This window comes from Cephus cinctus, unplaced genomic scaffold (genome assembly GCF_000341935.2).
Source record: "Cephus cinctus unplaced genomic scaffold, Ccin1 Ccin1_scaffold0230, whole genome shotgun sequence".
In the NCBI taxonomy this organism is placed as follows: Eukaryota; Metazoa; Arthropoda; class Insecta; order Hymenoptera; family Cephidae; genus Cephus; species Cephus cinctus.
Genome location: NW_014332946.1, coordinates 480,895 through 496,274, shown reverse-complemented (window position 1 = coordinate 496,274; position 15,380 = coordinate 480,895). Strand labels below are relative to the sequence as shown.

Sequence of the window (15,380 nt, the reverse complement as noted above, 5' to 3'; positions counted from 1 at the left end):
GAGAGAGAGAGAGAGAGAGAGAGAGAGAGAGAGAGAGAGAGAGAGAGAGAGAGAGAAAGAGAGAGAGAGAGTGGGGAGAAACAATTAAATAAAGACTATATTTTTCCAGCATTTACTTGAGGCCATTCACTAAGCCCGCTTGTATGTACAAGTAAACGTTTTTGGTGCGCCTAGGGCAATTTGTACATACTACAATAATATAATAATAATCTATAACTATGTTTAGTATAATATTTGTTTGTTAAGAAGACGTCGTGAACTTTCGTGCATGTAAGTTAGCTCTTTTTAAAAATTTTCTCATATTTGTTTATTTCGAATTTTAGTATTTTATTTTTCTTACATTGCTACTTGTCTTTCTGAATTTTTGTTTCTGGGGAACACGAAGAACAATTAGTTGGAGCACATTAAATAAAATACGTAGATACGAGAAAATTGGATTACAAAATTTTTTTGGTGGTCCTATGATTATTTTACGTTACTATACTTCTTCTTTAACTATTATTATCAGTTCAGTCTTCTTCTACTGGATCTATACTATTCTCGTTTATGATACCAATGCAAATTCTAGTCGTCTTGTCTATGAAAGCGATTTTCTAAAAAAAAAATTATTTTTAAAAGTGCCTCATATAATTTTGCGAGGTGCTTGTTATTTTGATTTTAGTTTTTCAGTACGTTAAATCTTGAAATATTATTTTAGCGACACTCTACCGCTCTTGGAATACTTATTGCACTTTCTCTTAAATCTCTTCTTCGTAGTTCCGGTTTCCTCGTCGTCGTTTACCTCTTTTCCTGTTCTCCTTCCGGTGTCCGTGTCATTTTTTGAAGATTTCCTGGCTTTGCTCCTTACCAATAATCTAACTTTCTTCTTGGGCTTATTGTTAGAGATTTTCTTTTTCTTACGTCGCTTCTGACTATCCATACTGGCTATGATGGCGGCAGTGTCCGCAGATACTTTGACCTTTGGTTGTTGGATGCTCACAGTGACCCTTATACAAGAGTCATATAAAATGTCGCCGCAGGCTTCGCCAAGACAAAATTCTTCACCGCACTCTGTGCAGATCTTCACGCTACTCTCAATGATTCCAGCGCGATTCTTGTTGCGTCTTACTGGACTAACGAACGACCGTCTTTCCTTGTCCATTGTCTTTGCTTGCAACTTTCCCATTTCTATCTGAAAATAATTTTTTTTAATACTTTGAGTTATTTGATTTTGAAAATTCGATTGTTTTCTTATTTAAGTGCTGTAGTACCAGTCTGGAGAACATATCTTCGTCCTGACGTAGCTTCGGTCTGATTGGTGTCAACATTCGCCAATCTATTGAGACTTGCTGAAGCTCCCTCAGGTTCAAAGATCGCATATCCGGTGGAACTGGATCACCATAACTCCATTCTCTTTCTATCGCCCTAAGTTCACGTTTTGTTGCTCGCCAAGAGAATTCTTTGTCGCGCACCTTAATGTCTTCTTTTTTTATCTGTGAAATTTTATAATTTTATTTGTCATTTATTTCTCATCGATTAGTCTCTTCTTTTAATACCTTCTCTGGCTTTATCTTGTACTCTGGACAACGTTCCAAGAGTCTTCTAAATTCTTCCTGAGAGTTGCAAGTGGCTTTGCTCAGATCTGGAATCAAATTAGCGTCCTTCTTGTCGTCTTTGAGGAGATCGTCCAATTGGAAGGCCATTGTTGTCTTTCAACAATTCTGGAAATCAACAAACTACAGATTTCATTTTTTGTTTACATTACTTTTTGTTTAATGATTCTTGTCTTCCTTGTTGGTGCGCTAATGGTACGATTAGCTACTTTAATGGAAAAATAAAAAAGGATTTTTGTTTATTTGGGAATCAGTAGAAATCTGGTGTTGGCGATATTATACATCTTTGAGGATCCCATTCTTTTTTCTTCATCAGTAAACCCTGAAAATCAATTTTACATTGCGGATTAATTTAATTATTTTGTTATTGATTGCAATTAATAATTAAAAGCATTTTACATTTCTCAGGGATGTCAACTGCGACAAAATTTCTCGACCGCACCAACTGTCCATATTTTCATTGGCTTCCTTTATCGTTGGACTTTTATCCGTGCTGTTATCACTGTTACTGTGAAATTTACTATCACATTCGACTTTCGTCGACTCAACGTGGACACGACCATTTTTATCTATTCGCAGTGGCACAACAGAATTCAAACTGTCCATTGACAGATCCGCATCATAACTATCCAATTTTACTTTGCGTCTCATTGAATTTCTAGTTTTTAATTTTGAATTCATAGGCTTTCTTCTATCGGGCGATGGCGATCTGTACGAGAAATCATAGAGAGTGTATGTAATGAAATAATTAAAAAAAAAAGATTTCTTTTATAATAAAAAAGTAAACATTACCTAGATCCCTCATCGCTAGATTCTACCTGACGTCTTCTGAGTCTAAGTCGTCTCTGATAATGCGGATCCTTTTCGCTCTGTGTTCGATATCGCGTGCCTGGTCTAAAAAAAACTTGAGTCACTTCGAAAATTTCGGTATCCGTTCCAAGATCGTTTTTCAAAATTTTCACTACAATCGAGAGGTCAAAATCTCTTTAATTACCGATTTGCGTTCCAACGTGGTCTTGACTCCAAGCTAGGTCTTGGTTGCGATTTAGATCTAGTTAAGTTCTTCATAGACATCTCTTCCGCAGGACCAGTATTCGTTGATCTATCATATGAAATAGTTAATTAATTATATAATCAATTCATTAATTCAATATATCAATTAAGAAAGAACTCACTTCTCCACGTCTCTTCTATTGGCATTCACAGCCTCCTTACGTTCCTTGATGGAAACTTCCTTGTTCGTGTTATCCTGTAGGACTTGAAGATCTTGATTAGCTTCAGTCTGAGTCCCAAAATCCCGTCCATTGAACGTCCTGTACTTGCTAGGCGTGAGAATTCTATTCTCCACAATCCTAGGCGAAGTACCAAGTTTCAAGGATGACTTTCGTCCTGCAGGACTTCCCAGACTCTGAACAAGAGCAGTCAGTCCTGTAGCAAGGGTATTGGCGCCATTCTCAATATTTCTAGGACTAGGAGTGACCACTAGATTGACCAATTGGAGATTGGCTGTTTTAAGAATTTCAGGATCATCTAATCTGCCACTAAGGACTATAGCTACGTCCTTGCTAACTGGAAGCTGTATACTGGTAGGTTGATTAGGCTCGTCAGGATCTCTCTTATCAGGATTCTTCTCTTTCTCCCTATCAAGATTACTACATTCTCGCTGATTGTTCATCTGCTTATTTTCCTTCATTGAATTGTCGCAGCAATAATTATTTTGCTGCACTGGATGATCAATATTTTTACTACAGGACGATTTGTTCAGTCTGTTGTCCTTGGAAGGTTCGTATACATTTATATTGATCTCCTTGCCGTTATCATCGCTGCTCTCGTCTCTCTTTCTTCTCAATTTCTTCTCCTCCTTTGCCAGTCTCTCAGCAGCTTCCAAAACTTCACGCATGGCTTCAGCCTTTTTCATTTTCGCATTCTCCTTCTCCTTCGATCGTCGCTGTTCCTCCTCGAATCTGATTGACAGTATTAATTAGTAATTAATTAAAGAAAAATATATTTTCAAAATTTCTCACCGTTCCTTTTCCAAATCCCTCTCTCGCTTTATTCTCGCCTCCTCCTCTCTCTCTTCCTTCAATCTCCTTTCCTTTTCCGCCTTTCTCTGTCTGTCCCGCTCTTCCAATTGCTGCTTTATTGCATTCTGTAGCTCTAAAGCCTTCTGTCGTTTAATTTCACGTTCCTGAAGTATATCCGCGTCCACTGGAATATTTTGTCCACGCAAATACGTCTTGTTGGAATCAGAACCGGCTGATCCTGTCGTGGAACTGTCTGGACTACTTGCGCTGTCATGATTGATCACCAGGACCTTCTCCAAAGATGGGTGAGTTTTTTATTTTCAATATCAATCAATAAATCTTATCAGTACTATTACCAATAAAGTTCAATATCAAAGTAACAATACCTGACTCGTATGATCCAGTCTAGAAAGTCCCCTCTCGAGCCAAGAGGGTGGAGGTGGATCACCCCTAATTAAATCCTGTCCCCAAATACCACCCCATCTAGGCCTATTCAATTCTCCACCCTTAGCAGCCGAGAGTCTTCTGGAGGGTGGCAGAGAGCTCTCAGGTGTACCATAATAATTACCAGAATTCCAATTGCTCTCAGTCATCACCGTAGGTTTGCAGCCTGGTAAAAGACCGTCTAAAAGTAATAAAAATCCTTATTAAAATTGATCCAATATTATATTTATTTTGCCAAAACTATATTTCAACGAAAAATTTATCAAGACACTTACTGTTACTCTGCGGCAAGGCTGCTTCGGCAGAATCACTGGCGTACCCGGAAGTCTCACCCTCGCGTTCTTCGCGTGGCGAACCGTAACGCTCCCTTATATTAATCTGGCTCGTGTCCCGTTCCTGGTACCTCTGATGTTGCTGCTGCTGCTGCTGAGGGTAGAAACGTAAGCCCTCCACCCCCAGTTCACGTTGTTCCTTTTTAAGGGTAGAAAAAAATAAGTAGAGCGTTGCGTGACCCAACCAGACTCAACTGGATTCTCCTTTGAGAACGGAACTTTACTTCCCTACCTCTGCTTGGTACTAACCCCTCACATGTATACATACAACAACCCACCCTGTACGTTGGCTCTAATCGAGGGTGAGATTACTATGCCAGATTGCGGCCGCATGGCTTTGCTATACAGACTTAACCAGCCGCAAAAGGCACAGCGAGACTCTCATTAACATGTAACAAATTCATCTTGCATTAATATTCATAGGAATTCGCACGGCCTGACCCGAATATCTTGAGCTACTTTTGGCATCCTAAATAACCGTATCTGATTCTACGTATACTGTTACGTCCAAATTAATTCTAAACGACACGGCGTCAAAAAGGGTATTGATTTTGATTGGAAAAAAATCATTTTTCTATATCTACAAAATTATTTTTACACGTATCCGCACTTTACATGGATGATCTTAATTTTGGATTTGGTCATCAATTATTGGATGTAATTAACGCTGGCAATTGAGAATGTCCAAGACACGCCATAGGAGTCAGTGAACTCTGGCTACTAGAAAAGTCTGATATTGATCTTAGGAAGTGACTTACTTTCTTTCCTACCACGCTACCGGTAGGATCTATGTTATTGGTACGTAGTAAGGCATAATTCTTTGGATTGTTTTTCTTATTGTTATATTTGACTTTTTTTTTAATAACTCTTGTTACCTGGGACAAGTACTGGACTTGATCCTTGCTATGAATTGGCGGTAAACTGGGACTTCTGCGTCGCGCCGTTTTTGAAAATTCTGTCTGATCGTTCAAGCTGATCAAACTGCCGTTGGGACAATTCAAAGTTTGCAAGCTCACTGTACTGTTTCCGGTATTTCCCATTGACAAACTCTTCAAGCTTATTGTACTTCCGTATTGTCCGCGCTGTGACTGCTTTCCATTAGTTTCCGTCAAAGACATTCTAGTCCCGGTACGATAAGTCCTAAGACGGGTTTAAAATGTCAGTAAATAATAATTCTAGGCTGCTATCGGAGGAATAATTAAAAAACAAACAACGTCCACGGTTATCCTGTCCCACTTACCGTATAGTCGTACGTACAGGATCACAATTTTTCAAAGAACCCCATTGCCCGCATAATCTGGCCATTTCCTCTAAAGTGATAATAAAAATTGTATAATAAAAAATAAATGACATCCAATTAAATACCTCGGTGACTTTATTTTACGTATATTTCCAAAAAGAAAAAAAAAATTAAGTAAGCATACCCCTTTCTTTGGCCCACTGCAATTTCTTCTGCTCCACCAAGGACAATCTTCCTGTCATAATCCCACGGGGAACTCGCCACAAGAAAACAAGATGGAGGAAAGGAGATAAAGGGCTAACGAAAAAAAATGGTCTACAGGATCAAAAACTACCCCTATAAATTGATCGTATGTTCGCGTGGAATTAGTTGTGTGGTTTATGTTTACGTGATTGCACTGTGACAGTAATGGGGGGATGATTCTAATCGGGCACTACTTTCAGGGCCACGGCTCCTGGTGTACGAGTTCAGTCACCGCCCAGAGGAAGATGCGGGTTCATCGCGGGTCGTACAAATATTTGAGACTGCGGATGGCAGCAGGGCGCACGTAGGTATTACCTGACTTGAGTCTATACGCCTGCACGAGGAGGAAGAAACGCCGACGGGCCCCTTGGACTGTTCGATCGTCGTTGGGGTTTCCATAGGAACTATCGTGAATCAACCTCCAACGTGGACAGCCTACCCTTTCCTGTCTCAGGGTCGATAATATTGATCGGTTGGTGCGATAAGGGATAATGACCTCTCGCGCATCACTTTGACGGTCAGATCATTGTCCGATGGAATGCACTTGTATGCACGTTATCCTACAGCTGCACTGAGAAGCGAATAAATTGCGATTGTCTCACCTGTCTTCATTGATAGATGTGTCACGGATTATTAGAGTCGTTAATCATTGTTGTAGCTTCTCTGCATTGTCAATTGTCCATTCCGTAAGACGGTTTATAGGTGGCAATCAGTCAGTTGACGAGACGATGTTATTGACGGAGGTTAATGTCCATAAATTTTGGAAGCAATCGGATTGACTTTTGAAATTCTACATCGAATTTATGATTTTCGGAAAATGGAGTGTAACTGGTTGCAAGGATGAAGCATCGTAATATACGTGAGTGTCAGAGGATGCATCTTCCAACATTATTTTTTTAATGTTAAATTAAAGAAACATGACGGAGAATGTTGTGGCGATGAAGACGTACTAGAATTTGTGATTGATTAATTTTCCGTAGGAGGCAGCACTAGTCGGACACTAGCCAAACATAATTGGGAGCGTTTGCTATATAAGGAAGTGCAGAGGCTCGGTGCTTTCATTTCGCAAGAGGCGATTGTCTGAGGTGGATTTTACGCGCAATTTTTTCACTCCTTATTTGATTTCTTTTCCCTATTTTTGGTTTAATTTTCTTCTTCCCGAGAGCTTGTGAGTGGCAAACGTAGTTGATGAACATAAGTATGTACATATCTGTACTTTGTATACTGTATCACTTTCGTATTCGGCGAATAAATTATCTTGGAACACTTACACGTGGATATTCTTTTGCCCTCTGCGAATATCCCAAAGTACGAATGAGTTCTGCCTCTCACTTACTTTTCTTCGTCCTAACTGCATCCTTCACCTCCTCCTTCGCCCTTATGCTTTGACACCCCTTTCTAGCTATGCTCCATTTTCTCTGCCATTATTTCCATGTCCTGACTTCGCTTTCCTTCATCAATACTACCTTCTAAACTAAAATTATTCCGGATGCAATTTGAAAATCGCATCTTCGAAACATCAATGGGTCAATTCTTATTAAAGAATTCATATTGGTTCGAAATTTCATGATAAGTGCCGCCATCTCTAAGAGAACCAGTCAACTTTCTCCGATAAAATAATTCTGCATGTACTTTGATAACCAGCTATATTACGGAAAGGGCTGGGTTTAGAGTTTTTTCCATGATACTTTCAAAGATTTCTTTATGCAAAAAGTCAGAATGGTCTATAGAAAATGCTAGTACAGATCAAATTCCGATACGGAACCGCCACTTTAAAAAAATCCTTTCACATTTTGGAATATGCAGACTATTAATGAATTTTGAATTTTATTGTAGAAAGTTCCCTAGTTGTCTCAGAGATGGCGCCACTTACCATGCCAGGAGGTGCTACCCCCTTATCGGTGAAAATTTGAACTAATACGAAATTTTTAATAAAAATTAACTTACTGAAGTTTCGACAATGCGATTTTCAAATTGTATTCGGAATCATTTTATTTTATAAAGTAATACTGATGAAGAAAAGCAAAGTCAGGATATGGATAATATGACAGAGAAATTGGAGGAGTGTCAAAGGATAAGGGAGAAGGGGAAGGAGGAGAATGATGCAGTTAGGACGGAGGAGAGTAAGTGAGAGACGAACTCATTCGTACTCTGGAATATTCGTAGATGACAAAAGAATGTCAATGTGTATAAGTGTTTCCAGATAATTTATTCGACAAATACGATAATGATACAGTATATAAAGTAAAGATATAGATATATAGTTAGCGAAAGATTAGCAATAACAATACGATTAGAGATATATTAAATATATCACTGCAATATAATGTGTGTGTTGTATGTTAAAATGCGCTACCACTTTAGACTTTTCTTTTTCCAAAGGACATTTTAAAAACTTAGTTTTTGAAGGTATACTAGGAGGAGAGTGATGGAGACATAGGAAGGAATAGGAGATTCGAAAATTGAGTAGAAACATTTGTTGGCAGCAGACAGGGAAGATGTTGTTGAAGGGGAAAAGACGAAGATTGTTAAAAAGAAAGACTGAAGAAGAGAGATGGTTATGACTGAGGGAACGAGGGGAGAAGCAGATGCTTAAAGCGTATGTACGAAGACCAGATTATTCTGGAGGAACGAGAAAAGAGAACAGTGAGAAAAGTAGGAAAAGTAGGAAGTATAAGGGAGCGAAATGGGCCCCACCCCGCCTATTTCCGTGAGGTCCTGCCTCTACTAAAGGGAGCTACGACCCCTCCGTGGCCCCATAGGGGACCGTGTTTTGTTTGAAATTCGAAAATAGAATAGAAACGTTTGTTGGCAGCAGACAGGGAAGATGTTGTTGAAGGGGAAAAGACGAAGATTGTTAAAAAGAAAGACTGAAGAAGAGAGATGGTTATGACTGAGGGAACGAGGGGAGAAGCAGATGCTTAAAGCGTATGTACGAAGACCAGATTATTCTGGAGGAACGAGAAAAGAGAACAGTGAGAAAAGTAGGAAAAGTAGGAAGTATAAGGGAGCGAAATGGGCCCCACCCCGCCTATTTCCGTGAGGTCCTGCCTCTACTAAAGGGAGCTACGACCCCTCCGTGGCCCCATAGGGGACCGTGTTTTGTTTTTTATTGAGGAAAACCCCCGAGTCCTGCGGCTTTCGCGCACAGGACTAGGGGGGAAAAACCTCAGGAAGGAAAGGAAGTCGGGTCGAGGGACAAGAAAAACGCACAAGGGGGTAAGGTGACGCCACACAAGTGCCCAAGGGTCAACGACATGTTGGAGTGTTTTTAGCAAAGTGAACAAATTATACTAAATACGCGAAAGCTAGATACCTGGTTAGATTCACTATACGAAAGACCATGGCCGTAGATACCTTAAGGGGGCTCAAGGCCCCCGTCGGGAGACCCATAAAGTCCTGTTGCGGCCACAACTTGGGCCCAACCCACTGAGCAAGCTCAGCGGATGAGGCGGAAGTGCAACCCCCGACACCATGGTCTTAAGTCTAGCTGCACTAACAGGGTGACTACTCTTATATGACTACTTGAATGAATATGCTCGACCCGACCAAAGGAATAAGGAAAGTAAGACAAATACAATGGAAAGTGAGAGGGAACAAAGCGAAAAGAGAAGAAAGAAATGAAGTGAATAAGTAGAAAAGTAAGGAATAGAGTTATAAAAGTCGAGAAGAAATGAGGAAAGAGATAAATAAGAAAGTAAAAAATGAAAAATAAAGAAATAAGGAAGTAAAGAAGAAATAAATATAGAAGAAGAAGAAGGTTGTAAATGGATATAGAAATAAAGAAGTGAGAATAAGTTAATCAGAAAGAAATGAATATAGAAATAAAGAAGTGAAGAAGTAGGGAAGTAAGGAATAGAGTTACAAGAGTAAAGAAGAAATTAGGAAAGAGATAAATAAGAAAGTAAAGATTGAAAGATAAAGAAATAAGGAAGTAAAGAAGAAATAAATATAGAAGAAGAAGAAGGTTGTAAATGGATATAGAAATAAAGAAGTGAAGAAGTAGGGAAGTAAGGAATAGAGTTACAAGAGTAAAGAAGAAATTAGGAAAGAGATAAATAAGAAAGTAAAGATTGAAAGATAAAGAAATAAGGAAGTAAGGAAGAAATCAATATAAAAAAAGAAGTTTGGAAATGGATATGATGGGTGCTTCCAAGAGAGCAGTATAGGAGACCGGCTCGAAGAAGAATGCGCACTCAGAGTCCGGCCACTGCCTCGAGCGCTCCCCCCATTCTCCACCTGCTACCAGTCGCCGAGCCCTGCGCGACGAATTTGCGCGCACAAAATTTTGGGCAACTTCCAGTACTTTTAAATATGTATGTTTGGCCAGAATTTCCGATTTCTAAATGTTAATATTTTACTTTATTGATTTAATTAATTATTTTTATGTTCCAAACACCTAATTTATTAATATTTCAATAAGAACGTAATTTATTTTCAATATTCTACAATTTCAATTCAATTTTTATCTACTCCGTATATGCTGCGAGATTTTAATTTAGCCTCAATTTTATATTTTGAATAAATTTTAAAAGTAAATCAAGATCCAATAACATTTAGTAGTATTCGGAAAGGTTTATTTAATGTTTCGAATTTTCAATATTTCTGTGCCACTAATTTTTTTATTCTTCTCTCTTCCTTCTTCTTCTTATTTCTTTTTGGCTTTATGCCCTTATAGAGGGTCAAGTGCCTTCAAGTGATGAAACATTTTTCAAAAATTGAGGTGCTACACGAGTGTGAAGTTAGCACTGAACTCTCTTAAAAATGTCTTAAAAATGTTTTAACAATAGTTGATAGTCGACTTTTTCAATAGTTCTTGAGAAGTTCTATAGTTTCCGGTATGGTTCTAAGGGTTGCTTTGGGAACCAGCGGTCAGTAGTGGTCAGTAGCGGAGAACCTCTGCCCCCCACGCTACATGTCCGATTTTCACGTTCAGCTGGGCTACGGTGGGATTCACATTGTCAACGGAGGCGATGATCCCAAAATCATCCTACTTCCAGCCTCGACGCTACGATTTAGTGCCTTGATTTTGATATCGCCTAAAACCGTTGCGTTGTGCATTTCCCTACGCATCTCTGACAGAAAGAGATTCTTCTCCTCTCTAATATTATTTAGTTCATACTTCTTGTCTACAAACAAAGCTTAAGCGTTACTGATATAGCAGAATTCACACGTACGAAAATCAGATAGTACGTGCTTCTTACCTTAGTGGATGGAGCAGCTACGATTCCAATATATTAATTGTAAATATATTGTTTAAATTTTAATGTCACTGTAAAGCATAAAGATATTTGTAAGACAGAAACATGTCGTGTAACTCATGTCAGACTAAATATTCATTCTTCACGCATGAAGTAAGTATCGCTTGTCACTTGTGAATAGGTTATGTTTTGCTGTCATTTCGAAACAGATTTGACTTTTATTTTAATTCAAGTTTTGGTTCCATATGATTAATAATAGATAAATTTCTGTAGTGTTGTCGTTATGTCTACTGTCGCCGTTATTTATTCACTATTAATTTTTTTAGAATTTCTGTGTATATGAATTAATTATTCTATCGCTTGACTTATCTAAATTTTATTGTTTAATATAGAATGCTTGTCCAAAATGTGGGTTCTCTTACTGCAGCAAGTGCCTAAAGTATAAATGCCATTTACCAAATGTTGGTACGAAGAAAATATGTGGTCCATGTTATAACAAATTACAGTTTAGCGAGACAAAGAAAACTGTAACACCTGTCTCTGACCTGTCTCCACCAGAGGGATTGGATTCTCCACTGATACCCATAGATATTACCAAAAAGTACAAAAAAATAGAATAATATTATGATAAATGTTATGCTAAGAATTTAAATGAATTGTTGGAATAATTCTTTTATGTAGATTGGATGCATTAGAAAATCCAAGTAAACCGCCAATAACAATGTATAAACAAGGTACACATTGGGATAAGTTTAAAACGGGATTAGAACCAGCAGATCAGGAAATTGTTGATCGGTTGAGAAAACTCAAAGATGAGGATAAACAAGTTCCTGCACCTAGTGTAGAAGAGATAAGACATAGATTGGCATTATTGAAGGATCAGGATCCTGATAAAGTTCCTGAGAAAGGAAATGTATGATATTATGAGTATGAATTGATAACTATGTCGCAAGTATCTATTAATCAATTATATTTTAGATTTATAAAGAGGATACTAGATCTGACCAACAGAAGACAAATGACTTAATATCAGAATATTTAGACACATTGAAATTGTCTGCAGGAAAAGACCCTTACCAAGAAATCCAAGCTAGATTAGATCATTTAAGAGATATCGATCCATCCAAGGTGAGTATATACGATAGAAAACAAAAATTACAAATGAGAAGTTATTTATTTCTTATTAATAGTCCACAGTAAAACATGACGACAGTGATGACGAAGATACAGTGACTAAGAAATTAATTAAAAAGGCTTTGTCCGAAGCAGTCATTGAAGCAAAGTATCAAGATGTTGATGAACTTGAAGATATGGAAATTGAGGTAAGGCAAAATAATTATATTAATTAAATTAATCCTTTTTCTACAATACTAAAGTAAACTTTTTTCTCTAGGCTGTGCAAGGAAGCTGTGACGAGGATGAAGCACCGTCATGCGTTATGTGTGAAGAAACTAAACAATTGTTAGTTTGTTCAGGTTGTAATAACGATTTGTATTGTCCAGCGTGCTTCGAGGAAAATCATGCAGACTTTGAATTGCACAAGCATAAAATAGTACCCCTTAAACTGTCTAAAAAACCCACCATGGATTGAGTATAAAAACGTCAATCGGAAATATGAGAATTTGTGTATATTTTGAAATAGTGACGCGTTGCCTTTGTATAATTATTTCGCTATCCGCTATAGCTTCTGTAGTATCTACACGAATAATCTTACATCGCATTACATGCCTCATACTCTATCAGGTGTCTAATATTGAATACTGCTTAAGAATTTTGTGCCACTCTGACGCTCCTACTTGACTATTTTATTGTCATTGTGGGGTTTTACACTTTCGTATGGTACCGCCTTCGGCGCCTGCCATCTTCATAACGGAACCCGACACAGATAGCAAAGTGTACGTACATGGTCGAAGCGAAGTCCAAAGATCATTATTCAAATAAAAATGAAACAAAATGTTAATTAATATTTGTAATGTAGCACAGCTTGTATATGTTTCATTTCTACACGGCTAAAATACAACACTGCAATAACTTGTAAATGATACCGACTTAATTAATTAGTTAAATTACTACTAGATTGGTAAACACGATCCGTATTATTAAAAGAAAAAGATCTTCACGTTAGGTTAAATATGTACGGAATTTTTAATTTTCTTGTACCTCCAAATCAATGTTCATATCATTACAAAAGGCCAAATTTCCAGTTCTATTTTTCACCAGATCAACAGGTGTAATTCGTCAACGTATCTGACTCACAACAAGTGACATTCATTCTTGTCGACGGTGGGTTTCCCCAGGGACGCCAGACTTCTACCGGCGCGACGCAAAAACATCTCTCATCGCCAACGCGACCACTAACTATACCAAGGGAGCAACTTATTTTTAGAAATTTCATTTCAAGGCACAGTGCCAACTTTGGCTCTAACCAGTCGCCCATGTTGGATCGTGTCAAATTTAACCTGTGTTACCTGTTCTTGTTCCCAGGACAGACATTGCAGAGGTAATAATGCATTTCCTGGTGATGCATCATAGCGTCCCGTCACCTGTAGAAAATTCTTAAACAAACAAAATACTACTCCTGTCATCCTAACGGAAGCTAGACCGACCTCCACGTACAGGTTCATAATCAAATATGCAACAAGAGCCGTTAGAAATTCAAAGGCGTGTTTCTCACATCTTACTAATGGTACAGAATACCAGTAAACGTTCATTTCTCATCTCGCACTGACTTCCAATTTAGCATGGCTATATTGCAAAACCGAATTAATAAATATTCGACACTGGAGGCAACATTAATGTAATTTCGTGATTAGAATCCCAATGCGGCTGCAGTGTAATTACTAGCACGTGTCAGTAATTTGCATAGTGCGATACGATGCGTGTACCATGGGATTCTTCCCTGTTGTAAGAAGCATTAATGCTGTCAGGAAACTGCTTCCCATTATGAAATTAATTTATAATCAAATTACAGTGAATTTCCTTACGTCACTATGCATAATGTTGGTGCATCACACGCTTTCACTCTTTTATCTTTTCTTTGTGCGCAAACAAAAGTATCCCAGACTTCCTTCTTCACAAAATGATTTAATAATTACTCTCCAGTATCTCTAATTACTTTTTACCGGAAATTGTCAACTATGTCACGTTACGATAAGATACAACTTGAGCTAAATATTTCCATAGCCTCTTTCATTGCTATGATGAAAAGAACACCTGTCCTGTAAACAAAGCACACAGTAACTTGGTACTTGGGAATTCAGATAGACAGAAATTTCTCGAACTACAATCGACCATAAGCCATGTATATTTTCTTGGAAAACTATTAATTGGCCAACTTCCATATTCTGCTAGAAATCTTATGGAAATTCTGCACAGACTACAGTCCATTCCTTTGGCACTGGTGCTTATGAAATAATGGTACAGAGTCAATATCTACACGGGAATAGTATTCACCGAACACTATGAGGACTGTAGGTACAGACCAGAGATATATTTGTCATAGAACAACAAGATTGAAAAGTACGATAGCCAAAGCCACGAGACAAATACCAGCTATCTCGCGGTTTGAATTCCATTCAAAGTCGCATTCTCAACTCGCGACTCTGTTCAACGTATTCTTTTATGTTTCCGGAAATAGTCAACTGGGTACAGAGTACAATACACGACTGTGTATCTAAAATGCCTTGAGCTCTTGGAGAATCACAATTATTATTATACAATACCTTGTGTATAATACGTTATGTACTTCAATAATAGACCTGGAACAGTTCGCAAATCTAAAGAATCCCAGTTCCATTTCTTGCGTATCCGCCATGTTGTCACACCGCGAGAACGGAGCGACTACGTTAAGTATACCAGGAAACGTTTTTGAATGCAGTATTGTAACTGTCATTGCCGTAATAATGAAGATAACAAAATGACTACCTCGAAGTAAACGAAAGTAAGAGACATATATGCTAAAGTGACACTGTCATTGTGCGTGAGAAAAGGAAAGCACTAATGGCGAATGTTCCTGGGTAAAACTCAGTGATTCAATTTCAGTCTCTAACTTTATGAGCAGCGTGTTCAAAAATATATGTATAGTATAGGAATAACGAGTGCGGCGTCCCAGTTCCACGGTGTTCCGAGATTTCAAGATGAGGTTACGGTAAAAGTAGGCGTATACGATTGCGAAAATATCTAAAGTTAAATCTGAGTTATCCTCGGCTACTTGAAGCTCTTATTCTCATTGAACTGCGGAGGTTCACGATTTTCCGAGAAATATATAATCAGTCAATCCAATTAGTAAACAGCTTGATATTTCG

General features: G+C 38.1%; 3 protein-coding genes and 1 long non-coding RNA gene across 5 annotated transcripts; 2 read left to right on the top strand and 2 right to left on the bottom strand.

Annotated features, from left to right (window-relative positions):
• Nucleotides 1–96: 96 nt before the first annotated feature.
• LOC107265712 lies at nucleotides 97–6,468 on the bottom strand. Its single transcript, XM_015735441.2, has 4 exons — nucleotides 6,191–6,468; nucleotides 1,536–1,700; nucleotides 1,251–1,472; nucleotides 97–1,171 (listed from the first exon to the last, which is right to left on the bottom strand). Exons 2-4 carry the CDS (start codon nucleotides 1,680–1,682, stop codon nucleotides 689–691), a joined length of 852 nt encoding a protein of 283 aa, XP_015590927.1. The 5' UTR covers nucleotides 1,683–1,700; nucleotides 6,191–6,468; the 3' UTR covers nucleotides 97–688.
• LOC107265710 (DNA ligase 1) lies at nucleotides 1,536–6,865 on the bottom strand. 2 transcript variants are annotated; one of them, XM_015735436.2, is made up of 12 exons: nucleotides 6,478–6,865; nucleotides 5,817–5,929; nucleotides 5,633–5,702; nucleotides 5,268–5,532; nucleotides 4,336–4,531; nucleotides 4,003–4,241; nucleotides 3,617–3,906; nucleotides 2,768–3,556; nucleotides 2,587–2,694; nucleotides 2,385–2,486; nucleotides 1,992–2,301; nucleotides 1,536–1,914 (listed from the first exon to the last, which is right to left on the bottom strand). In XM_015735436.2, the coding sequence occupies exons 2-12, from the start codon at nucleotides 5,872–5,874 to the stop codon at nucleotides 1,843–1,845; spliced, it is 2,499 nt and encodes an 832-aa protein (XP_015590922.1). In that variant the 5' UTR covers nucleotides 5,875–5,929; nucleotides 6,478–6,865; the 3' UTR covers nucleotides 1,536–1,842. The 2 variants fall into 2 exon arrangements, with proteins under 2 accessions (XP_015590922.1, XP_015590925.1); XM_015735439.2 differs by lacking the exons at nucleotides 1,536–1,914; nucleotides 1,992–2,301; nucleotides 6,478–6,865 and having other exon boundaries at nucleotides 2,380–2,496; nucleotides 5,817–6,164.
• LOC107265713 lies at nucleotides 6,609–7,097 on the top strand. Its single transcript, XR_001537276.2, has 2 exons — nucleotides 6,609–6,734; nucleotides 6,856–7,097. It is a non-coding gene; the product is annotated as an uncharacterized LOC107265713 (long non-coding RNA).
• Nucleotides 7,098–10,790: 3,693 nt separating this feature from the next.
• Nucleotides 10,791–13,118, top strand: LOC107265576 (abscission/NoCut checkpoint regulator). Its single transcript, XM_015735173.2, has 6 exons — nucleotides 10,791–11,229; nucleotides 11,469–11,677; nucleotides 11,758–11,989; nucleotides 12,055–12,204; nucleotides 12,267–12,398; nucleotides 12,470–13,118. The coding sequence occupies exons 1-6, from the start codon at nucleotides 11,182–11,184 to the stop codon at nucleotides 12,665–12,667; spliced, it is 969 nt and encodes a 322-aa protein (XP_015590659.1). The 5' UTR covers nucleotides 10,791–11,181; the 3' UTR covers nucleotides 12,668–13,118.
• The last annotated feature ends 2,262 nt before the right edge of the window (nucleotides 13,119–15,380 follow it).